At 37.8% G+C, this 27538-nt stretch overlaps 1 protein-coding gene across 1 annotated transcript in view; it reads right to left on the reverse strand.

Moving 5' to 3' along the window:
• The window catches only part of kcnq3 (potassium voltage-gated channel, KQT-like subfamily, member 3), a 62516-nt gene extending 39506 nt beyond the window's left edge, over positions 1 to 23010 (reverse strand). Inside the window, exons 1-2 of the mRNA XM_065266271.1 lie at positions 22872 to 23010; positions 22149 to 22600 (exon numbers count right to left, since the gene is read on the reverse strand). Of these exons, the coding sequence (XP_065122343.1) occupies positions 22149 to 22453 (305 nt within the window). The 5' untranslated portion in view covers positions 22454 to 22600; positions 22872 to 23010. The remainder of the gene's footprint in view (positions 1 to 22148; positions 22601 to 22871) is intronic.
• Positions 23011 to 27538: the final 4528 nt, after the last annotated feature.

The raw sequence follows: 27538 nt of genomic DNA on the forward strand, positions 1-27538 counted from the left end.
GTAAGAGCAGTCAAAGACAGAGAAGTTGTTTTGTATGGGGATGGGAGAAACCCGCCCAAATCAGCGTCGGTTAAACAGGCGTGAGAGGAAATAGCCACAATTGTCTCATCAGCTGGCATCCCCATCGTTGCGCCAAGCGCTACAATGATGTCAGGAGACGGGGCAATCCCAAGCTTGCCAGCATAAATCGGGCACGCCGTGTAACGGGAGGTGGATCTGCCTCTACACAGGACCTGATGCCAGCAGAGGACATCGCTGCGTCCACCGTCACCGCTGAAAGACTTTGGGGGCTTTGAAATCGGAACCAAAAAACGCAAGCAAGGTCCAACCCCAAAGTAAACTTTTAAATCAAGTTCATATACATTAAGGTTTCTTATGAAAACATTTTAATTATTATTTACATAAAATAAACGTAATACAGCCACACAACAAACTTGCATGAGAATTTTTTAACGCAGCCACACAATAAATAAAAACTATCACCACAATGCTCACCACAATGATTCCCCTTATCTCGTGTGTTCATATTTTTTATTGTAACAATTTATGATTTGCAAAAATAACTGTTGCATCTGTGTAGATTAGATAAGCAAAGTGTGTGCGCGTTGTGCACGCTATACATTATGGTCAATCATGCGCCCTTAAAATAGCATAATGCGCAACGTGCCACTGACTTTAAACTAGTTTTTTTTGGTCAGTGGCGCAATTGTTTTTTTAAACTGCAAAATAGCATCAGGGATGGTTTGCACCGCAACACGCCTCCTTTTTTGCGCTGAACCGCCCATGGAGCGCAAGTTCATTCCCTAGTTTGCCGACGTGCGTCTGTGGAGGGAAAAACCCGCTGTGCGCCGGTGCAAAATACGAATGATAAATGCGTCACTGATAAAGTCAATTGTGCTGGGTGCAAGATAGGGCCCAATGTGTTCATAGTTTAACACAAAACAATGTGTTAAAATTAAGACACCCAGGATGTAGTTTTAAGAGTGTAGTCACGTGTAGCCAGATGGCAAACACATTAAAATACCTATTTTAGATTCCACTTATTGCGTCAAGCACAAGTCTTGGATGTCTTTAAAAGACTTTGTGCCGCGAACCTCGCATACTTTTCAGCATTGTGTTGTTTCCAAGTGGAGCATTAAAAAATAAGGCAAGTCTCCCAGAAATCCTGTACAAGTCAACCAATCAGAGGACGACTGTTAGCCAACGGTCCGTGGGGGTGACATCTGAGGCTGAGACTAAACCAGCTTATACTATTGGTAGTAATTGAAAAAACAATCATTTTGATTTAACAACAAATAAGAAATACTCCTATAAATAAATAATAATATTTTTATACAACACGTCTAGCATTACAACATAGTATGCTTGGGAAGTCAATAATACCAACGTCTGGACGTTCTCTCATAGTTAATGATCATACCATAGTGCAAAATGCCAGCAGTGTCCAATTTCACAATGAAATCAGACTGCATTGTAGACACGATTAGTCACGAGCAAATGCGCAAACAGAAACATAAAAACGTAATCATTATTATACAAAGCATTTTCCAATTATTATCTAAAGGAACTTACAGTGCATCAGGGTACGGTGTGTGTATGCGTGCATGCGTGTAACCTCTGGCTTGGTTGTTTGTCTGATCAATGATGAGGGCATATTGGCTCTAATGGGAGCATAAATACAGTATATGAGTCATTACAGGACATCAACCTTTACACTTACACTTACACAGACAGACACATAATCACAAACACACAACAGTATACCACAGGCTTGCAGTAATGCAGACTGGGTACTAAAGTACTAATGAGGATAAGAGAAAGACCGAAAGAAAGAGAGAGCAGTAGCACCATTAGAGGTTATTATTATGAATGTGGATGTTAAAAGCACAGTATTTCTCAGCTGGTTTCAGGGAACAGTAGATTACAGCTCTTACTGGAGATCAAAAGATAAGCACAAAGCAGCAAGTATGTGTGTGTGTGTGTAGTAGTAGTATATATTAAAGGGGACAGAGAATGAAAAAACATTTTTAGCTTGTCTTTGTTGAATAATGGTAGTCTACCCGCATTCACAAATATACAAAAAGTGCTAGACATGCTAAACATCTCAGTCTCATAGAAATTCCTCTTTTAGAAATGTCAGCCAGAAAACGGCCCAATCTGAAAAACTGATGCTTATGACATCACAGGCATCTAACTGCCCCTCCACTTTAAAATAATTGGCTACATTTTTTGAGTGGCAGCAAAGTCAGCCAATCAGTAATGAGATTGCAAGTTAAGCCAGTAGGGGGAGCCAAATAGGTGCAAAACCGCTTGTTTAAAATCCCCCACCCTAATAGAGCTATCTGAGAGAGGTTTTTAGGAAGCTTCTATGGCATTACAGACCCAAACAAAATTTTTTTGTCTACATGTCACATCCCAGAACAAGGATAAATACTCTGTTCAATCATTTTATGTCACCTAGATTTGTCACCTAATTTAAGCTATTGCAAAAATTACCCAGTTTTTTGTCACTGAAGTATGGCGTGTTACCTTTCCCAGGCATGGTAGTCCAGTCATATCAGGGAATACTATGCTTTCTCTCCAACACTACAAACACATACAGTACATACTACAACACACAGCAACTACACCGAAAATGGATTGGATTCTAAAAATAATGTCACACATACACTACATTTATTTACATTTGGTGGACCCATTTATCCAGTGTATTATATGGTGTATATATATATTATCATTACTTTATTCCCTTGGGTTTAAACAACCTTTGCCCCTTCTTACAAAATAGTCTTCTACTGAGCTATCCACCTGACCTTATTTCTGACTTTGAGCTCCTTTGTGTACAACTTCCAGTGAGCCACTAAAGCTAATGGTAGTCGTATTGCAAGGGACACAAGTGTGCTGTTTATATATATATATATATATATATATATATATATATATATATAATATATATATATATATATATATGTATATATATATATATATATATATATGTGTATATATATATATATATATATATATATATATAATTTTTTTTGGGCCCATTTTGCCTTTATTTGATAGACAGTAATTACGAGGTAACATGAAAGTACAGGGTGGAGAGAGGGGTATGGGATCAGCAAAGAACCTTGGAATTGGACTCGGGTCGCCGGAAGTGCGTATGCACCATATGTCGGAGCACTGTCCACTACACCATCGGCTCCAACACAGGTGTGCTGTTTTGACTGACTTTTAAAAGTTTATTATGAAATCCAGGAAGACCGGCTTAATTTGTGCAGTTAGTAATAACCGACATAATTTGTGCAAACAGTAAATCTCTACAAAACATTTGTTTTAACCATAATACACTCACAAGAGTCAAATACACAGCCATGATCTGTATCCACACATCCATCCAGTAAAACCTTTCATAGAAACAATAAATGTAAACAATAAATACAATAGTTGTTCAAAACAACTAATATTTAGCTGGTTTATTTATTCTGCTACTATATATTATTACAAAAATTATTGATAAATTATTACATTACAGAATATATAGCGTACGACATAAACTGCTTATTAGTTAATGTTTATAATAGTTCTGAATGTGTTTGCGTGTACTTTTTGTTATGTTTTAAATTTTAAAAAAATTAAATAAGCAAATAATTTCATAAGCACATGTCTTATCTACTGCATAATAATATTTTTATAAAACGAAAACAATACTGAATACATGTAATAGTTTAATATGTTTATTATAGTTTGTTCAAATAACTTACAATGTGTTGAATGAGAAAGATGCTGCTGACTGTCGGATCGCGTGAAGCTTGATGTGTCGCCATATAAACTCAAACATGTCGATTAAAATAAGATTTAATTTCATCCTCACACTGGTTCATACTTGGCAGGTGTAGGAAATCTTTACCATAACTGTTTTTAAATGCTCCCCACAACACTGTTTTCTATCAGCTGGCTGTTGAAACGGACGTCTCGCACAAAGAAGGGAAAAACGTTACATCACTTAAGGTGGATAGAGAAACACCAAAACATTTCAGTTGTAATTACCATTATGTGTGTGGCTTTAAATGAAAAATGACTGCTACTGTGCCTTTAAGACATTAAGGCATCTTGACAGGTGAAGGAAATGTGTAGTTAACATGTTAATTCCTGTATTGAATAACATCCTCTTTGCAAAGCCTGCATAATTGTGACAGGTTCACTTAACAATCCTCATTGAAACCGTTAATTCACATCCGTCCTACTTCTGTTATCTCATAATGGGTGGGAATAAAATTCAATAACCTTAGAGACAGCCTGCGGTAATGTGTACGGTCATGTGTTAAGCACTGCATCTAGCCGACATCAGAAAATGAATGAAAATTTTCTAGTATGCTTAAAATAATAAGAAAGGTTTGAAATTCTAAAGGTTATAATATGTTATATATTTAGTACATTCAATGTAAAAAAAAATTGAATTTACGGTATTACTGCCAGCTGTTTGCAAGTAAATTAGTAGATTTAAATGTATGTTATTTACTGGCAACAGTTTGATAAACAAACTTAAATAAACATTAAACATTTAATAAACATAAAATTATCAGAATAAAGCTAAAAAACAGCCTCATGCAAAGTATTATGGGAACCAAAATCTGAAGTAAAAAACTGAAAAAGGTTGATGAGATTTCTGGTTTCCAGAATGCTTTGCATAATGCTGTTATTTTAAAGTTTAATAGACAAAGACTTATTAATGTTTAACGTTCATTTAACTTTAAACAAACTGTTGCCAGTAAATAACATACATTTAAATGTACAGTAAGTTTCTGGCAAACTGGCATTTTTTTTACAGTGCTGATTTTCAAATAATATAATGCATTCTAATATAACTTCTTTAAATAACAATATAAATCTATCCACCTTATTTTCAAACGCGATTGTAAGTGAAGTATTTCCCTTCTTTGTGCGAGACGTCCATTTCAATAGCCAGCCGGTAGAAAACATTGTGGTGGGTGGGAGCATGCATAAAACATGATTAAAAACAGTTATGGTACAGATTTCCTACACCTGCCATGTATGAACCAGTGTGAGGATGAAATGAAGTGGCCTGATATATCACATGATGATATATTCAATCGTTTTGTGTTGTTGCTCGGGGGTGACAGGCCTTTAATGCGGAAAAAAAAAAGCACAGAGACATACCAGCATCTTTACAATGGGAAAGTCATTCGAGTGTTTGTACATGGAATATATCAAGACTTTGTGTTTTTAATCTTTCAGGCTGTCCCTCTGGTGTGAGTTTTTTAAACAGCAATTTTTAATCGACTTGTTTAAGTTTTTATGGCGACACATCAAGCTTCACGCGATCCGACAGTCAGCAGCAAACTTTCTCATTCAACACGTAAGTTATTTGAACAAATCATAATAAACATATTAAACTAATATTAGGTATTCAGTATTGTTTTCGTTTTATATAAAAATATTATTATGCAGTAGATGAGGCATGAGCTTGTGAAATTATTTACTTATTTGGAAAAAATTGGGACTCGATAACTAATAAATATTTTTTTAATTTAAAACATAACAAAAATAAACACAAACACATTCAGAACAATTATAAACATTAACTAATAAGCAGTTTATGGTGTATATATTCTGTACTGTAATTTTTTGTAATAATATATATAGTAGCAGAATAAATAAACCAGCTAAGTCAGCATATTTTTTATCAGCATAAAATTAGTTGTTTTTGAATAATTATTGTATTGTTTACTGGTACTTTCTATGAAAGGTTTTACTGGATGGATGTGTGGATACAGATAATAGTTGCAAGTGCGCCACATACAGTACACATTTGGCTCTTGTGCTTGGATTATGGTTAAAACAAATGTTTTATAGAGATTTACTGCGTTTGTATTAGCTATTATATTAACCCGTAACTGCACAAATTATGCCGGTCTTCCTAGATTTCATAATAAACATTAAAAAGTCAAAACGGCACACTTGTGTCTATCGCAATACGACTACCGTTAGCTGTAATGGCTCACCGGACGTCACACACAAAGAAACTCAAAGATGGCAGCACCCACATTTACATCAAAAATAAGGTGAATAGGAGGTCAATGTTGTCCAATTCTCCTCCTGATGGGCCACCATCCTGCAGAAGTTATCTCCAACAGCCATAGACATATATTGACACTGCATTCACAGCAATACTGGCAGTGCCAAGACTGCCCTATAATCACATACAAGTAAACAGAGGAGCTGCAGTTTATCTATATTTAAAGGCACAATAATGTCTGACCCAATTGCAATGCTTCACAAGCCTGTGTTTTCACAATCATTAAAATTAACCACTTCTGTGCTTTTTATTTAAATAAAGGTCCCTGTTCATCGGTTAGTGTTTATTGGAAAGTTTTGTCCTCCACAATATCGAAAAACTTATTGGCATTTATATGCTGTGGCATCTATTTACTGTATGTCTGTATGAATTACATAAACATTTCTGGCAGGTGTGTTTGATAAGGGTTGAAGGTAAACTTTACAGAACAGAGGTCTATGAGTTTATAAGCATCAAAGTTTAATTTCAACTATTCATTTCACTATAATTTCAATCTTTGGCATGACCTTACTCAGTCAATATTAAATATATCAATGTTATATTTTCACACAATGCTCTTTACATTATCTAGGATCTGTTTATGTAATAAACAGTAAATCACAATAAAAGACTTTAGCTGTGTTTTCACAGACAAGATCACATATTGGGCCCTATTTTAACGATCTGAAACGCAAGTGCGAAGCGCAAAGCGCAAGTGACTTTGTGGGCGGATCTTGGGCGCTGTTGCTATTTTCCCGGCGGGAAAAATAACTCTTGCGCCAGATGCAAATCAATAAGGGGTTGGTCTGAAGTAGGTTCATTATTCATAGGTGTGGTTTTGGCGTAACGTCAAATAAACCAATCAGAACGCTATCCAACATTCCCTTTAAACGCAAGTGCGCAAGTTCCATGGCAGGTTGCTATTATTATGACGGATTTACCAGGCGCACGCCAGGAGCGGTTTTACAGCCGATGAGACCGACGTTCTTGTAAGAGCAGTCAAAGACAGAGAAGTTGTTTTGTATGGGGATAGGAGAAATCCGCCCAAATCAGCGTCGGTTAAACAGGCGTGGGAGGAAATAGCCACAATTGTCTCATCAGCTGGCATCCCCAGGACGTTGCGCCGCAAGCGCTACAATGATGTCAGGAGACGGGGGAATCCCAAGCTTGCCAGCATAAATCGGCCACGCCGTGTAACGGGAGGTGGATCTGCCTCTACACATGACCTGACGCCAGCAGAGGACATCGCTGCGTCCACCCCTACCGCTGAAAGGGTTTGGGGGCTTTGAAATCGGACCCAAGAAACGCAAGCAAGGTCCAACCCCAAAGTACTCTTACAAATCAAGTTCACATACATAAAGGTTTCTTATGAAAACATTTTAATTATTATTTACATAAAATAAACGTAATACAGCCACACAACAAACTTATGAAAATATTTTAATCGTTATTTGCATGATAAATTTTTAACGCAGCAACACAAAATAAATAAAAACTATCACCACAATGCTCACCACAATGTTTTTCCTTATCTCATGTGTTAATATTTTTTATTGTAACAATTTATGATTTGCAAACAATTATTGTTGCATCTGTGTAGATTAGATAAGCAAAGTGTGTGCGCGTTGTGCACGCTATACATTATGGTCAAGCATGCGCCCTTAAAATAGCATAATGAACCACGCGCAACGCGCCACTGACTTTAGACTAGTTTTTTCTGGTCAGTGGTGCAATTGTTTTTTGAAACTGCAAAATAGCATCAGGGATGGTTTGCGCCGGAACACGCCTCCTTTTTTGCGCTGAACCGCCCAGGGAGCGCAAGTTCATTCCCTAGTTTGCCGACGTGCGTCTGTGGAGGGAAAAACCCGCTGTGCACCGGTGCAAAATATGAATGATACATGCGTCACTGACAAAGTCAATTGTGCTGGGTGCAAGATAGGGCCCATTATGTTTGGTGATTTTAGATATTTAGAAAACTTAATGGAGAAAAATGTATGTTTACAGTACGTCATGCCTAGCTATGACTCAGAGATTATATATTACTCATCCGCAGGCACGGACACAGAAAATTAACGTGTTCTTACAGCTCAGATGGTAAAGCATTGTGTTAGCAACACAACGGTCTTGAGTTCGATCCCCAGGAAACAAACATAAAATAAAATGTCTCCCAAATGCATGAATGTGAATGCATAATGTACTAACAGTTACTTGTACATCAGAAGTCATCTACAGTATGCCACACGCATGTACACACACGCTGTCTCTCTATGTGAGAATAATCTGTTTGTTCACTTTTAGCTGTGATTCTAATTAAGGATGCTGAGTTGCTGAGCAACAGAGTAACTCCCTGTGTCATGCATAGGAAATAAAACACATGTACACACAACGTCACTATCACACACACACACACACACATATTAAAACATGCACATGCATGAGTCTACATTATTTAATGTGTATGTATGTGTTTTATTTCCTACATTTCTGCTAAACCTTCCATGCATTTTGCATTTGGTTGCACGGCAACTGCTTAAATTAGAAGTGTTTGTAAGTATGCGTCTGGTGTGAGTGTTGTAAATATGCTGGAAGTGTGGATGTTCATCGGCAGACAGTTGAGCAGCCCTCCTCTGCACGATGAGACGTTACCGTGGTAACATATCACATGACTCTGTACTCGAGGAGGCAATAAAACGGCCAGAGCAAATAGAGATGAAGAGAACTGGTAGATGCTACTTTAATGTAAATTAAACATGTTACTGTAATAAACGCATTTTAGCGCTTATGTTTGTTTATGAAAAATGTATTTGAAAACATGTATATGTACAATAACACTATAAAAAGTGAATGGATTAACCACAGGGTTTATTCTGCCAATTTCTGTCTTCTTTAAGAAACAGCTTAAGGCACTTTTACATGTACATTTTATCCTAATGACTTACAGTGCATTCAAGCTACATTTTATCAGTCTGCGTGATACCAGGGGATCAAACCCATGACCTTTTGCGCTGCGGACCCAATGCTTTACTAACTGAGCAAACTTGTGAACAAGACTTACACATCTCAACAGTGCTACTGAACTACTTTTTTTAAGGTTGTTTTTCACTTTTTGTCATGCAATTTCCAAAATTACCATGCACCTCCTTATTTTTATAGCATTACATATTGCCTGTTTAATTTAAGAGGTTTACTTACAAAACTAATATTCAACCGAACCCTTTACAATATGTTTTTGCTTGGATTTTGGCATTAAGTATACAAAAAATATCAGATCTAATAATGTGCAGATTTAATTAAGAACTCCAAGCAGGATGTAAGCAGTGGTAAGATCTGGCGGTGTGGCATAGTGGTTAAAACTGGGCCAGGAAGTAAAATGTTGCTGGAAGGGGAATGATTCGTGAGCTATCACTAGCCGCATTTCCATTACTCGTTAAATTGTGCACAATGCATCCGATGGAAACACGGCAATTCGCATTAACTACCATATAGCGCAAAAACGTTTTCATGCTCAGGTGAGGGTTTTTTTCAGGAAATTGCAATATAAACAGTTTTTTTTTGCAATTACAGGTCACCTAACGTGCATAAAAGTCAAATTATCACTCGTTAAAGGGGACATATAATGAAAATCTGATTTTTCCATGTTCAAGTGCTATAATTGGGTTCCCAATGCTTCTATCAACCTAGAAAATGTGAAAAAGATCAACCCAATAACTTTGTTTTGGTAAACCATTCTCTGCAAGCATGTAAATAATTAGGTCTTTGAAATTTGGCTCCCCTTGTGATGTCAGAAGGGGATAATACCACCCTTTAATCTGCACTATCCAACCACGGCACTGCCATTTAGTACAGAGATCAGCTCATTTGCATTTAAAAGGACACACCCAAAACTGCAAATTTTTGCTCACACCTACAAAGTGGCAATTTTAACATGCATTTATAATTTATCTACCGTATTTTCCAGACTATAAATCGCTCCGGAGTATAAGTCGCATCGGTCAAAAATGCTTAATGAAGAGGAAAAAACATATATAAGTCGCACTAGACTGTAAATCACATTTATTTAGAAGATAATTTCACACAATCCAATCCAAGCCCAAGAACAGACATTTAATCTGGAAAGGCAAGTTATTCAACTAAACAACAGCATAGCCTACAGAACAACAGGCCGAAGAGATGTACGTACATGTTAACGTACACATTAACAGTTATTCAGCTAACGTAAACAATACACAGAAAATACCTGGGAGGCTGAAAAGGCTAAATTAACATAACAAGCCAAAGAGAATTCGGTTCACCAAGCTCCCGAACTCATTCAACATCACTGAATTATGAAAATGAAGGACTGTAGAGACCTGAAGGACACCTTTCTGACTTATTTTTGTTTATGGTTAAAGAACAATTTGAAAAACACATTTACTAAACGGGGCAATATGGCATCAGAGCGCAATTCCAAAAAAGCGCAGACGGAAGTGGTCATATCTGCAGGTTATTTACTAAAAAGGCGCAACAGGTGATAATGACCAACATAATGAGCAGCGCAAATTAGTTCAGGGTCGTAAATAAGCAGAGCTGATGAGTTGTGCATGATCTACTAATGTGTGAGTTCAGACATAACAGCTAACAAAGCCATAGGACACAAAAAAGTGAAGGTTTACAATAAGTTTTGAAACGCCTGGTATTGTGTGACTTCTTTCTTCCTGCAAATAAAAAATGGCTTTGCAAACAATATTTTTGAATAATATGTTCCTCTGGCATTCCAAATAAACTGTTACATATTACAAAATCCTCTGCCTTGTACCACGCGCTCTCTAATGCCTCTTCTATCAGCTACCATCTCAGACATTTCAAGGGCAAAAAGACTTAATACATGTTTTTTTCTATAATGGCGCAAAAACCAATAATATCACACAGGCAAACATTAGTAAATCGCGTTGCGTGAATCATTACAATAATCTCCTCAGAGGCGTCATGCCCATTCAAACTTTCCTTTTTTTTGAGCCAAATGGATTTTGCATGCAACCTCAAAATCAAAGAGGCGTCCATTAATCTGTTAATTGTCTTTTAATCTGTTTAATATGCACAATATTATCAATTATGTGCTGCATTCTTGTCACTTTTCGGAGATTTTTGCCATTTTGATCGTGTTACATTACTTTATTATGGTGGCAGGCGCCGCAAACAGCGCAGTCGCAGATGTCATCAGCATTTGTGCGCGCTCACAGGCTCTTTGCTGTTGCTGCTGCATTTTGCTATCTGAGGAATTAAAACGTGTAAGAAACGCTCACAACATTTCCAAACCCCAGTACGGTAATATGCAGTTAACCTCCTCTGTGTAGAAAATGTATGGTTTAAAATGTGACAGTCTCAATGTTATATTAGTAGATTTCTAGATTCACCTTCTTGATACAACGCCAAAGTTCGCCAGAGTTCACGGGGGCGCAGAATCACACATGCTCACATATGAGGTAAATTATATGCAATAATGCATTCCTCTAATAATTTTATCTACACATTTTTTAGATCATTATTGAACATTAAAATCAATCACGTGGCTATAGCTTATGTCATTTTCGTTGTTTATATACCTAATGGATTTAAAATTACATAAATTTTATAGGATAATGCAGTTGTTGTGCAAAATGCATTAATGACACAATTAAACAAGTCATTTATTAAAACATGCCGTTTCAGATGTATATATGATACTAATATGTAATTATTCCGATTAAATAGTATTTGATATGAAAGTTAGTCAACACTTTCATTTTGGAGGTTTTTGCATGAAAGCAGGTGTGTTCAGATTGTTAGAAATGTAAGTACTATGGAAAAGACTGAAAGCTCTATAATATTTCGTTTGATGTCTGTATATGCACACATTTCTGTAAGCTGTGCACACTGTGCCCCCTTAAAAAATGGTGCATGACGCCCCTGAATGTCCTCCCATAAATTTTGCGTCTAAACGGAAACTATTAGAAATGCATATGCATATTCATCCTCTGAGGCTATTTTGGGGAATTCCACCTGGATTTGGCCTACCCAATTTCAAAAGCTTTTCATACTCACAAGCAGAGGTGCACATACAAAAGTTTGGTATCATTTTACAGGAAACCCTTTGAAATTACATAAAACACTGTTAAAAGTGCTCAACATGGTTGTATGTGTTGTCAGTCCTCTAATAAACACAAAAATAAATAGGCGCTTTTTGATATTTTTTTTCTAAAGTCTGTATTTAAAAGTGTATAACTCTGGCCCTGAGTGGTAAAGAAACCTGCAGACAGTTTAGTTTGATTCCAGCAATTGCCAGCTTACAGAGGAAAAAGGAATGTTTTCTCTATCATTATAAATGCAAAAGTTATTTTACTTCAACTGAAGGGAGGAATAATACCCTTTTTGTATTTAATTTCCGCCTAAAAATATTTGAAGTGCTCCCATAACCACATACAGTGGACTAAATGCAATTTCTTTTTATAATTTTACAGAAAACCCTTTCAAGTTACATAAAAAGCTGCTGTTTGTGACAAATATTGTTATTTATGTTGTTTTTCATATGATGAAACACCAAATTTTATTTTTTATGTTGTAAATACTGTCTTTGATAGTGTATAACTCTGGTTCTGGGTGCTCTAGCAGACTGCAGACAGTTCTGGTTGTTACCAGCAGCAGACAGTAAACACCCAAAAAAGAATGAACTCTTTAGCATGTCGCATTCAAAAGTTATTCTCATTTTACTGAAGGGTGTGAAAATACATTTTTCATATAAATATTAATTTTTTGTTTTGCACATATAATAAATAGCAAGGGATTAATTATGCACAAAACCAAGGAAAATGCTGTGAATGGACTCATTGTTTAGAGTAGGACCTAAGATAAAAGATGGTGTATCATTTGTTGCTATCTGTGCTATCTGAGGCAGTCCACAGTCAAGTTTCACATATGTTTACAAAAGACCATTTTTTACCTCATTATTCATTCGATGATTGTTGGATATGTGATGATAATAGGACAAAAATAACGCTGTAGCCTTATTCCTGAGAGTGATTTCATTTGATATTAGACTTGCCCATGTTTGTCATACTTGAAAAATATGAAATATGTGAATATTAAATCATATAAAAATTGTGGGGGGGTGATAGTGTAAATTAAGTGTAAATAACTTTCTTACAGTAAGAGATATCTCAAAGTGATGCATATCTGCAGAAAGTAGAGACTCTACGCTTTCAAACAGTATCTCATATGTGGTACTGGGTCCATGACAGACCATTAAAAATTAAAGGAATATTTTATATTAAGTCAAAATAAGATAATTCTGGACCCGGTACAGGGTCCACAGAGTCAAACAAGAACCCAATGCTGGCTTGAAAATAACCCAGATTCAAACTCAGGCCACCCATACACCATAACCACCATGGCTAATTGTGGCAAAGCATCAGCGCTGACAGCAAAACCACAGAAGCCTAAGTGGTCCAGCACCCATAATTTGGTTTAGCAATTAGGTTTGTTAACATTCATTAACATAACTAAACACACACACAGCGTGCCCACTCAGACAGCAAGCCATTTCCTATCTCACTTGATATCACAACAACTTGCAGTAATAAAATGATCTGCGAATTACAGAACCACAGAGAGCACACACACAAACACCCCACATGCGCTCACACAAACATATTTACACCTCCACATAAAATATGTGTGTGCGTGTGTGATGAGAGAGAGAGAAGAGGAAAAGAGACAGATTTTGGCCTCGAGCTTTACACAGACACTTGACAAAAATGGATTTTTCTCTCACTCTGAGAAAAAAAAACCGTGTAACCTTTCATATGACCAGGAAGGTCACACACACACAAACCAAACAATCTTGCTTGCACAGTCCAACAAGAGGTGAGGAATCACCATGTGGCTTCAAATTGCTGGGTAATGAAGTTAAGGGAGGAAAATGCTTTGCACCTACTGAAGAAGTGTGAGGTGATACTGTTTTCAGTGTTAACCCACTGCAGAGCTGCTTTTTAAAAAGTCTAAAGTTACCCTACCACCTGTACACTGTCAGAAATAAAGGTACAAAACTGTTTCCGTTTGATACCTTTACAGGACTACAAAACAGAATACAATTTTGGATAGATTACTGTACCTTAAGAACCTACATTGTTAGAAAAAAGTCAAAATATGTACCCTAGCTGTCAGTGGGGCAGCACCCCTTAAAAGGGTAATTGTATGGACCATTAGGTACAGATATGTAAACATTTAGTACCAATATGTACCTTTGAGATACTAATATGTACACTGTAAAAAAATTCCGTAGAAATTACAATGTTATTGCAGCTGGGTTGCCGGTAATTTACCGTAGATTTACATTTATGTTATTTACTGGCAAGAGTTTGTTCAAAGTTAAATAAATTTCAAATATTAACAAGTCTTTATCTTTACAGAATAAAACTATACAATAACAGCCTCATGCAAAGCATTCTGGGAACCAGAAATCATCATCAACCTTTTTCTGTTTTTTGGTCCAGATTTTGTTTCCCAGAATGTTTTGCTTGATGCTGTTTTTTAGTTTTACTCTGTAAAGATAAAGACTTGTAAATGTTTAATTTTCATTTAACTTTGAACAAAATGTTGCCAGTAAAAAACATAAATGTAAATCTACGGTAAATTACCGGCAACCCAGCTGCAATTTCTACGGATTTTTTTTACAGTGTATTTTGAGGTACTAAGCTCTCTTTGGTCCCAGAATGTATCTCTGAGGTACTAAAATGAAATCCTTAGGTGCAAAGCTGTACTTTTTGAAAGGGTACAGCCCCAGTGACAGAGAAGGTACAGTTTTGTACCTTTATTTCTGAGAGTTTAGTTGATCATTTTATTCGTAATGTCCTGTAAATGACATATTTAAAATGCAGGACTGTAGCTCTCTAGGACTGACCTTGCCTACCTCTGCACTAGCAAATTAAGGAGCCTTTGTAGGGCAGAAAAGGTCATGGTTTTAATCCCAAGGGAACACACATACTGTTTGTAATGTGCTGTAGGTCACTTTCAATGAAAGCATCTGCCAAAAAGCATAAGTAGGGAATAATTGACGACAGGCCGTTGAATTATTTGAAAATAATGCACACCCAAGGTGGTAATGCGTCATGACGTGACCTGTGGGACATTTCTCAACCAATCAGCATTCAACAGCCTCGTGGTATAAATATAAAGAATTTAATATATTGTCCTGTGAATAAATGCCTACTATGACTTAAGTACTTTACTTAATCTTTAAAGTTAGGCCTTTAAAGGGACACTCCACTTTTTTTGAAAATATGCTAATTTTTCAGCTCCCTACAGCTACAGTTTTGGATTCTATTCAGCTGATCTCCGGGTATGGCGCTACCACTTTTAGCATAGCTTAGCACAATCCATTGAATCTGATTAGACCATTAGCATCGCGCAAAAAAATAACCAAAGAGTTTTGATATTTTCCTATTTAAAACTTGACTCCTCTGTAAGTACATCGTGTACTAAAACTGACGGAAAATTGAAAGTTGTGATTTTTTTTTTAGGCAGATATGACTATGAACTATACTTTCATTCTGGCGTAATAATCAAGGACTTTGCTGTCGTATCATGGCTGCAGGAGGCGCAATGATATTACACAGCGCCTGAAAATAGTCCCCTGCTATTGAAAGATACCAAGGGGACTACTTGCAGGGGCTGCGTAATATCATTTCGCCTGCTGCAACCATGATACAACAGCAAAGACCTAGAAAATGGCAACTTTTAATTTTCCGTCAGTCTTAGTACACGATGTAACTACAGAAGAAGAAGAATCAAGTTTTAAAGAGGAAAAATATCTTTTTTGCGCGATGCTAATGGTCTAATTCAAATCAATGGATTATGCTAAGCTATGCTAAAGTGGTACCGCCAGACCCGGCTGAATGGATTCCAAAACGGTAAAAATCAAATGTTTAACTCCAGGGGAGCTGAAAAATTAGCATATTTTCAAAAAAAGTGGAATGTCCTTTTAATAATGCCAAAGTACATAATTTTTCTGGTTCTGATTCGGGCTCGTATTGATATGGTAGTAAAGACGCAATTATCTAAGTATGTACCTTTTGCATATGGTAAACATGTACTAATAAACACCAAAGGAAATGGGGACAGATCTGTTTGCTTTTGTAAAATGTGAATTAAGATTAATCAGTGGTGATACTGGGACGACATAAAGCTCTTAACAGTGACCTCCTCCACTCCTCAAGGTGTATGCAGGTCACACATTCATCACCAGCAGATGAGTTAAAATGTTAGATATGACCCTAGATGACCGACTGACTGACCTTCAGTTATCATTGAGTTGTGGCAACAGTCTCATTTTAAGATTAACTCGACTCACTGCCCCTTTTAATCCAATGTTACCTTATTAGACATTTAGCTGACATGTTCTTATACAGAGCAACTACAAATATATTTATTACAGTGACTGCCCACCCAGAGCAACCTGGGGTTAAATGCCTTGTGCAAGGTTGAAATTGTGATGAAGGACCCGGGTAACGCATCCCATAAATCCCTGCCTCTCGGCTTTAAAACATCAACCTTTAAATTACTTGCCCAGATATAAGCGGCCATCCCACCGTTTGGAAATCCTGCTGCTCAAGTCACATTCAGCCCCCATAAATTCTCACATTATGCCACGCTCAGCTCTATATATTACTTTGTTGTAGCTGTCAGTATCAGATTTCACTTAGAGATTCTGGCCAAGAGTGAAGTCAATGGCTTTGGCCCCTGTTACCGACAGGATATGGACAAGTTTTACAGGCCAGCTGCAGTGGCATCTTACAGTTTTGTCTTTGTACTTAATAACATGAAGTTATGGCGACATAAATGTCAGTAACAATAAATGTCCTATTTGTTACGCCAACTGTGCAAGGAGGGTTTAATTTGAGACATAGTAATATTTACATTTATGCATTTGGCAGACACTTTTAACCAAAGGGATTTTTAAGCTGTGTTTGTTAGTATGTGTGTTCCTTGGTAGTGGGACTCTTACCCACAACCTTTGCACTGCTAATGCAAAAAGCTACCATTTGACCTCAACACTCTCAATAAAAAGTACAAAAGTTGTCACTGGGATGCAGTGGCAGCCGGTGACTTATTTTTCGAGGGCGCACTATATGAAGCTCGGCAAAACATGTATTTAGCCCGTCATGTGTGTGGCTCGTCATGTCAAAGTATGTGTTTGGCACCCCACTTCAAAGGGGTTTATGATAAAAGAGATGCTCGTGTTTGCCAGATACTCGCATAATCTCATGCGTAATCAGAGTTTAGTGTTAATGTCTTGCGAGTATTTTGTGAACGTGAACGTCTTTTATCACAATCCCTTTCGACACGTGTGCAGAAGGTACGTATTTTGACATGACGCATGATGCACATAGGTACGCATGATGCACTGAACACATATACAAATGACACTCCGAACACCAATTTTGAATTTTCTTCCCTCGTCACTAAATTGCTATAACGTAAAAGATTAGCTTTACCTCTATGCTAGCTTGCGCTGTCTCGAGTAAACCTGTTAAGGACACGCCTATAATCCCTCCCACTGCGAAGTGTTACTAAACTCAGTGGAAAAGCTAGACAAGCCAAAATGAGGTGACCTGACCCAAACCAAACCATGGGGTACTATGCAATGTAAAAGCACCATAAGGTGCAATATGCACCTTTTAGGTTTAAAAACGTTTTGAAAAGGTACCGTCCAAATTAACTATTTTTTTTCTGAGAGTGTAAACACTGCACCACAATGCATTATATCTGGTATTTGTTCAATGTAGCACACAGTAAAAGTGTGGTACCCTAAAAATTCTGGTGTCTCTTGTTCACTCTTGTGTTGTTTGAAACCCATATGAGTTTATTATTTTCAATAAACTGAAAGTCACGATCTGCTTAACGCTTCCTTTCATGATTCACAGAAAAACTTTAAAGACACAAAATATATTTTGATAAATGATGGTAACCACATAGTTCATGGTACCTATTGATTTCTATAGTAGGAAAAATACTATTTAAGTTAATAAGTACCATTGACTGTGTGCTTATCATAATTTATCAAAATATCTTCTTTTGTATTCAACATAACAAAGAAATTCACATGAGGTTGAGTAAATAATGACAGAATTTTCATTTGGTTGAACGATCACTTTTAGCAAGTGGGTCTACATAAAACTAATGTCACCATCTTAACCTTTAGTCAGCATTACCTTTTTGCTTTTAGTCGACATGCATTACAATATATTACATTAACATGTTTTGCTAGACAACAAACATTTGAGTGCAGAATGCCAAATGCTTCCTGATTCCCGGTTGTAAGTGGGGGTCTCCAATCGATATCCAAATGCAAAATGAGAACACAATGCAGAAACATCCTGTCAAATGTTTAAAGAGCAAGTATCATGGATGTATGAAACCTGAAACCTTCCTTTTTACGAGCTAAGCAGAATCACTGATCTCATACAGTACTACTATCACCGCATGGCTGTTTATAATATACACTTGATAAAAACAGTTGATTTTCATTTACACTTCACAACCCACAGATATAAAAAAATACTTTTTACATTTATAATTTTTTTCTATGTAAATTTCAATAACGGGTGGACATTTTTTTCATTTTATACTTATTTTCAATTTTTAGTTGTTGGTCTTCCTCATATGCGTAAAACATTAAAACCTGCAGCGAACCACTAAATCATATGAATCTTATTGCCCTTTGTAACATGTTTGTGTGTAGTTCTTATTGCTGGGCAATACTGACCAAAATTCATACCTCTTTAACTTTGGGATTAAATGCAATATATAGTAAATATCCCAGTATATTCCTGATAGAAAAATGTCATTAGATGCACCAATATAAAAAATTTCCACCGATAGCTACAGCCGATTATTTAGAGTGATATTGGCCGATACGGATAGTTTGGTGGTTATTTTAACTTGCATTAACTCAATTCTGAAGATATGCTCATTTTCCAGCTCCCTTAGAGTTAAACAATTGATTTTTAACGTTTTGGAATCCATTCAGCTGATCTCCGGGTCTGGCGGTAGCACTTTTAGCATAGCTTAGCATAATCCATTGAATCTGATTAGACCATTAGCACTGCGCTAAAAAATAACCAAAGAGTTTTGATATTTTTCCTTTTTAAAACTTGACTGTTCTGTAGTTACATCGTGAACTAAGACTGACAGAAAATTAAAAGTTGAGATTTCAGATATGGCTAGGAACTATACTCTCATTCTGGCGTGATAATCAAGGACTTTGCTGCTTCCCCTGCCATTGAAAGTTACCACTGGAACTATTTTCGGGCACTCTGTAATATCATTGCGCCTCCTGCGGCCATGTTACGGCAGCAAAGTCCTTGATTATTACACCGGAATGAGAGTATAGTTCATAGCCATATCTGCCTAGAAAATCGCAACTTTTAATTTTACGTCTGTCTTAGTACACGATTTAACTACAGAAGAGTCAAGTTCTAAATAGGAAAAATATCGAAACTCTTTGGTTATTTTTTTGTGTGATACTAATGGTCGTATCAGATTCAATGGATTGTGCTAAGCAATGCAAAAAGTGCTAGCTACGGACCCAGAGATTAGCTGAATGGCTTCCAAAACTGTAAGAATCAAATGTTTAATTCTAGGAAAATTAGCATATTTAAAAAAACAGTGGAGTGTCCCTTTAAACTGGTGATGTTTCTTTGCATTTTCTATACACAGAGCTCTAATTCATTGCATTTTCCTGTTCTCTTTTGATTGACAGGATATATCAGCCATTACTATCGGCTGTTTTAAACTATTGGCCGATACCATAAAAATTTCTTTATTCAATCGATACCGATTATTGACCGGTATTTTGGTGAATATCTAGTTTTCATGCAAGTCAAAGCCTTATGCGAGATGTCACGATCACCTTTATTGAAACAGCGTATTATGAATATAAAATTCAAAGACAGGGTTTTCCTGTTTTTTTTTTTTTTTGTAGTGCACAACTACAAAGCTTCTGTTGCAAAGGATGGTCATATCGGACCATACCGATATAGACTGTATTGTCTCATCCCTTATCCCATTGGTAAAACTACTGGAATATATGACCGGAGATGTGAAATGATTTAGGAAATAAACCAAATCACCTTACTGTGCTGCCGTTATCGAACAATGATATCACTTCGAAGTACTTGAGTGCTACATTTACATTTACCTTTATGTATTTGGCAGATGCTTTTATCCAAACCAACGTACAGTGCATTACAAGGTTTACATTTTATCACTATATGTGTTCCCTAGGGACCGAACCTATGACCTTTGCAATGCTTACACAGTGCTACCAGTGGAGCTTCAGGAACACTTAAGAAGTGGAATAAGTATCCTGCTCAAAATGCATTTCATCTTAGCCTCACAGATCTTGTATGACATTATCACCTGCTGTACATGCGGTTCAAACTGAATGTAAAGACTGATATATTTCTCTTAAATCAGCTTCTAGTTCAAAGGCAACTCATCGCTATGGGAACAACAAAAGTAATTGGTTAGAGTTCATTACCAATCGTTGACTCACTCACCCACCCTGCGACACAACTAATTACATCTAGAGACGCATGGCCAAAGCTTGACATCTTATTTTACTTAAATATATCTGCTTGTTTATAGTTTATTTAAATACCCAGTACTATTCAAAGCTGATTTAAATGTTAATATTGGTTATTATTGGTTTCATTTAATCTTTAAATTTTCAGTGATAGCCCTACAATACCGGAACAAACAAAGCATCCATTAAACTACAGAAAAGGAAGCCACACCCTGTGTTTAACAACTTAATTTAATCCCTTCTTCCACTAGTAGGGTGGGAGCGAGCAGAGTTATTAACTCCTCAGGCTGTCCCCAATACACACATTCATATACACAAACCACACTTAAATGCCAAAACATTGTTGAGCACATAAATGTTTCTTTAAATCAATTATTCACATTAATATGGCAATGACTAACCTCACATGAGACAAACTGCTCTGGTTAAAAGCCCTGGTAGAGTCAGAGAAACCACACACACACGCACACACACATGTGATGCATCCTGCATTAGGCCTTAAGAGCATTGAACAGAAAATGGCCCATGAATTATGTGTTATTTTGTCTATGCTACAGTTTACCGTGCTTATGGCTTTAAGGGGTGATGTTCATCTGCATGCTAATACAAAATTGAAAACTATTTTCAGCTAAGCAACCGTAACATGGTTTCTTGCCTCCAAATAACAAAGTATACACCAACTGCGTACTGCATTTATTGCACTGCAAGTCGCTTTTAGTTTTAATGTTCTACTACAGTAAAATGACTTTATATGGCTGCACCAAGATTAAAATCAGAACCACAGACAGCTCCACACAACACTTTTAGTCGGTGTCAGTGAACACAGCATCATTTTTAATAGAGACATAATAATCACAGGCACATCTGTGGCTCTATAGTCGTAAGGTGCCTTCATGCCACCATGATCTGCTGCTTGGACAGCTGTTGGTGCTTTGGTTTCTGGACGCTAAGCTCTTGCAGTAGCAGCTGGAGGTTAGATTCGGTTTCAGCACCATGGAGAGCGCCAGCACATATTAAACACTTGAAAGCTCACAGCAAAGGCAGACTAACAACTAACAACTTCTGAACAAACTCTGAGCAATGAGTCATTGACTGATATCTTGCTTAAAACAAGAGAAAGTCGCACTTTTGTCTGGTCATTCAGATCAAACAATAAACCTCATTCATGAAAATAACAAAATCCAGTTGTTCCATTCAACTTTTGGTTATGACAGAACTGTAATTTTCCTGTTGTGTGTTTGAATTTCATTTCTTCTCCTATTTATAAAGTACATTTTTGTGGAGTTTTCCTGGACACTGTTGTTTTATGGGATTAGTTAAGAACTGTTATAAAGTTGCTTTTGAGCATTATGTGTTGGTAGAAGCTTATCAAATAAACAGGACTGAATTGAACAGTTACGATGAATATTTAATAGGGATGTTCCCTCTGTGTGGTCGCTTCTAGGTATTAAACGCATTGGGTCTACTTACACAAACGCGTGGTAGAGCAGCGCCAATCCTCTCGGTCTCTCGAGCGCATCGTAGATGAGGTTCTGGATCCGCCGCTTCCTGATGTTATTCCTCTTCACGGGACGAGTGTAGCCCAGGGGCGTCTTGGCGAGCAGACCGATGTTCTGCGAGCCCCGTTTAAAGTCCGCTTCCCTGGCCGAACCGACGAGCAGCAGCGCGCCGTCCCTCTCCTGCACCGCGCATTGCTCCAGCTCTCCGGCCAGCCCGCTCTTCCGCTCGCGGGAGTCCTCGGCCCCGCTAGCGGCATTTCTGGACCTGATCCCCATGTTCACTGCTCTCGAACCTCGGCGCCGCGCGTGTGGAAGTCCGGGATGGGGCGCATGCCATGATCCGGACGGGGAAAGCGCGAGCTCCTTAGTGGCCGTGGGTCATTTAAGGACTTGGTTCGGGAAGGGAGGCGCGGGGCGGACAGGCTGTGAATTAAAATAAAAAATCACAAGTCTGTCAAACGGACACACGTACACGCGCACTCTTACACACACACACTTACTATTTAAAAGGACTGGCTACAAATGTGCGTTTAAAATGTCGATGCACACCCGTTTCCAATAGTGCTGCGTTGACAAAGAGCCGCAACAGAGCGGCGCAACAATTGCATCGCCTCGACGCGAGCCCCTGGACCCCGACATGAGCAACACAAACCAATGTCCGAACGCGTAAATCGTACAAACGCAGCTGTCTTACCGTATTCAGCGCGCGTCCGCATGATTGCTGAATCCGTTTCTTTTGGTGTTACTGATGCTCGTGGAGACGCTTGACGGTGGCGCGGTGTGGGTGGGAGGATGGCTAGCGCGCGCCTCGCACACGGGATTTCAGACGCGAGCGCGAGACAGAGCGCTCGTGGCCACGTGACACAATACTGACATAGCATATGATCTGTGTGCCTCGTCAAGAATATGCATGCCATCGTAAAACCTCCAAAGGTGCTTTCGCAGGAATCACAAAAATGACTGCAGGCGGTTCTTATACTGGAGTGGTCACATTCGGTTAGTACTTACTGTACACCCCCACATTATACATAACCATTTAATTTTTTGTCTTTAGTTTAAGCTAAACTGTTTTATTGACTTTACAAATCTTTTAATCTTTGAAGGTGTATGCTTAATTGATTGAAATACGTTATATGCACAGCATTTAATGAATAATGAGAAAAGCTCCTTCAACTCCTTCAGTATAGCCTACCTCAGGAAACTGCTTGATAATATTAATAAAAATGATAAAAATATACAGTATAAGTGAGTGTCTCTTTAACTACAGTATACAAAGTAGCATTGACTAAAACAGTGTTTCTTAAACTTTTTTGTCATTCCCCACTTTGGAGGTAGGTAAGGGTTCTGAGTCCCACCTGTCCCCAATCCCCACAACAAAATGATAATCAAGTAGGCTTTAATTTTTACTGTAAAAATTTATTTAATTTATTTAATCACATCACATAACAGCATTAAACACTTTCAATAGAGAAAATAAACGTTCAAATGTATTATCATTTTGCATGAAAAAAAACTTTGTTCAAAAGTAAATAATAATAATGCAACTGTGTTTGCATTTGGTCTCTGACAAAAGTCATCATACTTTCTTTTCAGCTGGCTTTTTGGTTGATTAGGTCTATTGTCTGTCTTGGTTTTCTCTTCTTGTGCTGAATCTCCAGTCATCTTTTCATTCTCTGTCACAAACGTATCCATCGTTTACTTTTATACCCGCAACCACCTATAGCGCCTGTACACCTCTCCACATCAAAGTTTCTGTTCTGCTTCAGTTAACATTCAGAGGTTAATTCGTTCTTGTCACGTGACATTTTCTTCACAGTCTGATGTTGTTTTAAGTTATAGTTATATTTAAATATGTTGTTTTGAGTGTTGGGTCAATAAATAAAGAAATGAATAGAGATGGCCATAAAATTGACCAAATTTCCTCCCGTTTGTTACGCCCCACTTGTAATATTCCTATTCACCATGAGAAATGTTGGACTAAAACAACATCTTGAAACTCATACAGTCCTAAACTATATATCCACAGATCTAAAAATAAAGTTGCTTAAAAGGTTCTTTACAGCGAAATACCATTTTTGTTCCTCAAAGAACCATTTTGTCAAATATTATTAGAAGAACCATTTCTTTCATACCTTTACATTATCTGAAGAACCTTTTTAACTTCAAACATCCTTTTTTTTTTAAATAGAAAGGTTTTTCAGATGTTACAGCTCACATAACACATGCTGTTTCTGCTAATCTCATGTTAATCTTGAGATAGATGAACTTATAGAGTAGTACTGCACCCTATATATCTCCAAAGAGTCTTTAGTTTGATCAGATTTATAAAACACAGATCTACTCTACCGATAGTTTCCTAATAAAACCGAGCTACTGGAGGCGTACCGCCGTGTGGAGAAAGTGACGAGTAAGGAACACACAACACACAAAAAACATCACCCCACTATCTCTGGATAACTTATGATTCATACATGTTCATGTTGTTTACATTATATGTATTTACAGTTTTGCTTACCATCTGTGACTCATGACACGGTTGGGAACGCCACATTTCAACGAAATCCAGTGTAAAACAAACACACACACACATGCACGCACGCACACACACACACTCACAAAGTGCTGCTACCCAGGATAAACAAACTATATCCATTGTTTCCATAATGCTGGGTTCTTTGGGAAGCTGACAAGCTTAAATTTCCCTCACAAAAAACCACACACTTTTTGGTGACGTTGATTTTGTGTAAGCTTTTAGTTGGCGTGTGCCTGCTCTATTCTGGGTAAAGTGCCCATATAAGGACTTCCACTGTACCCCAAGGTTACTCTGTTACGCAACAGATTTTGAAGTCGAAAAAAATATTTACCAAAATTGTAGGAAAGAGGAAACTGCTTTTTTGAAGCTTTGCTAATATTTAGCATGAGAAATACAACTCTTGAACTGTGTTAATAAAGCCCGATTTATAGTTCTGCGTAAGCTCCACGCCATAGCTACGCCGTAGCCTCTGTGTAGCCTGACGTGCACCTCGCAAAATGTTCAACAGCACGTCAGTTCTACGTGGACCGCAAGTGCTGTGATTGATTCACTAGACTAGTTGCGACGGTGAAAACAAAGATGGGCCAAGTTAAGGAGTGATTTAACTGAAACTGCAACAAAAGTCACTGTTTATTTACTTCTATCATTGCTGGTCTTCTCAAAGCATACACAACAAGTTGCTATTTCTTCTTCGCTTGTGTAAGGGATCTCAGGTTTCGGAAGGGGAACAAAACTGCAATCTTTGCCGGGTTTCTGACACAATATGTCTGAGAGCGTTGCTAGAGTATGAATATATTGTATTCCAATATGGAGCGTTTAAGTGTTAACACTAAATCAAAACTAAACAACAGATTTGTAAATGAAGAGGTTTAATTACAGTACTGACTTAAAGTTACAGTTGAAATGGTTACACTATAAATGCATGAAATGATAAAGAATACAAACAATTGACTGTTTCCAATGTATGTGAGATATTACCTGATAAGATAGAGAACAGAGAAAGAAAGAAAGTTTAGAAGAAAGCCCAGAGCTCATGAAAATCAAGACCTTTATTCTCTATCCCTTGACCATGTGACTAAACCTAACTTGATACATTCAAATAGACCAATCAGAAGATCACCTTTAACCCCACTGTACTTGACCAAACCCAACATAATACATTCAAACTGACCAATCAGAAAACCACCTTTAACCCCCAATGTATTGGATAAACAGCTGTGACAATAGTCTTTGTAAACACAGGAATGCAGATGGTACAGTATGGAAATGAGGGTTGTGACCAAGTAATAAGTTCCTATATTTTTAATCTTACACTTGTGGGTTAAACTTGCCAAGCTGCTTCTTCATTGACGGTCGCGTTGGTACTGTGGTTACACACGTGGATACTGCCTACAAGCGGTCTGCACATCGACGTGGACGGTAACGCAAAAGTATAAATAAAAATTGATGTGGAACCTACACCTGGAACCACTAACCCAGAAATGGTTCTTCTATGGCAGTGGTTCTCAAACTTTTTCAACCCCCCCCCCCCCCCTCCTTGTATACAGTGCATCCCTTCGCGCGCCCCCAAAGAAAATGTATGTAATAAATCATTCAAAAACATATTGGGCCCTATTTTAACGATCTGAAACGCAAGTGCGAAGCGCAAAGCGCAAGTGAGTTTGTCGGCGGATCTTGGGCGCTGTTGCTATTTTCCCGGCGGGAATCAGTAAGGGGTTGGTCTGAAGTAGGTTCATTATTCATAGGTGTGGTTTTGGCGTAACGTCAAATAAACCAATCAGAACGCTATCCAACATTCCCTTTAAACGCAATGGCGCAAGTTCCATGGTGGGTTACTATTATTATGACGGATTTACCAGGCGCACGTCAGGAGCGGTTCACAGCCGAGGAGACAGACGTTCTTGTAAGAGCAGTCAAAGACAGAGAAGTTGTTTCGTATGGGGATGGAAGAAACCCGCCCAAATAAGCGTCGGTTAAACAGGCGTGAGAGGAAATAGGCACAATTGTCTCATCAGCTGGCATCCCCATCGTTGCGCCAAATGCTACAATGATGTCAGGAGACGGGGGAATCCCAAGCTTGCCAGCATAAATCGGGCACGCCGTGTAACGGGAGGTGGATCTGCCTCTACACATGACCTGACGCCAGCAGAGGACATCGCTGCGTCCACCCCTACCGCTGAAAGGGTTTGGGGGCTTTGAAATCGGACCCAAGAAACGCAAGCAAGGTCCAACCCCAAAGTACACTTACAAATCAAGTTCCTACACATTAAGGTTTCTTATGAAAACATTTTAATAATTATTTACATAAAATAAACGTAATACAGCCACACAACAAACTTATGAAAATATTTTAATCGTTATTTGCATGAGAACTTTTTTTAACGCAGCCACACAAACTAAATACAAAGTATCACCACAATGCTCACCACTAAGATTCCCCTTATCCAGGGTTTCCGCGGGGTTGTAAAAAGTAGTAAAAGGTAGTAAATTAAATTATGCCAAATTAAGGCCAGTAAAAAGTAGTAAGCGTCATCTGACGAGGTAGTAAATTTTCGATTGCCTTTTGTAATGTTATGATGCCTGGAAATTAGTTCAAATCACCTGCATATCTGGGCAAATAATCAAAGATCTTTCATCTCTGGGATGTGATCAAAGCCTGAAGTGGAGCCAAATCACGTTCCTCTCTCCGCTGTAAGCGTTCTGTAATCACTACGGACCGGATCCACTCCGGGTTTTCTGACTGTATCACGTTAAGCTGAGGTAAAACTTTTTCAGCTAGCATGGTCAAACTTATAATGCAGGAAGGCTCCGATGTTTTGAAGAACGAT

The sequence above is a fragment of the Paramisgurnus dabryanus genome, chromosome 6 (genome assembly GCF_030506205.2).
Source record: "Paramisgurnus dabryanus chromosome 6, PD_genome_1.1, whole genome shotgun sequence".
Lineage (NCBI taxonomy): Eukaryota > Metazoa > Chordata > Actinopteri > Cypriniformes > Cobitidae > Paramisgurnus > Paramisgurnus dabryanus.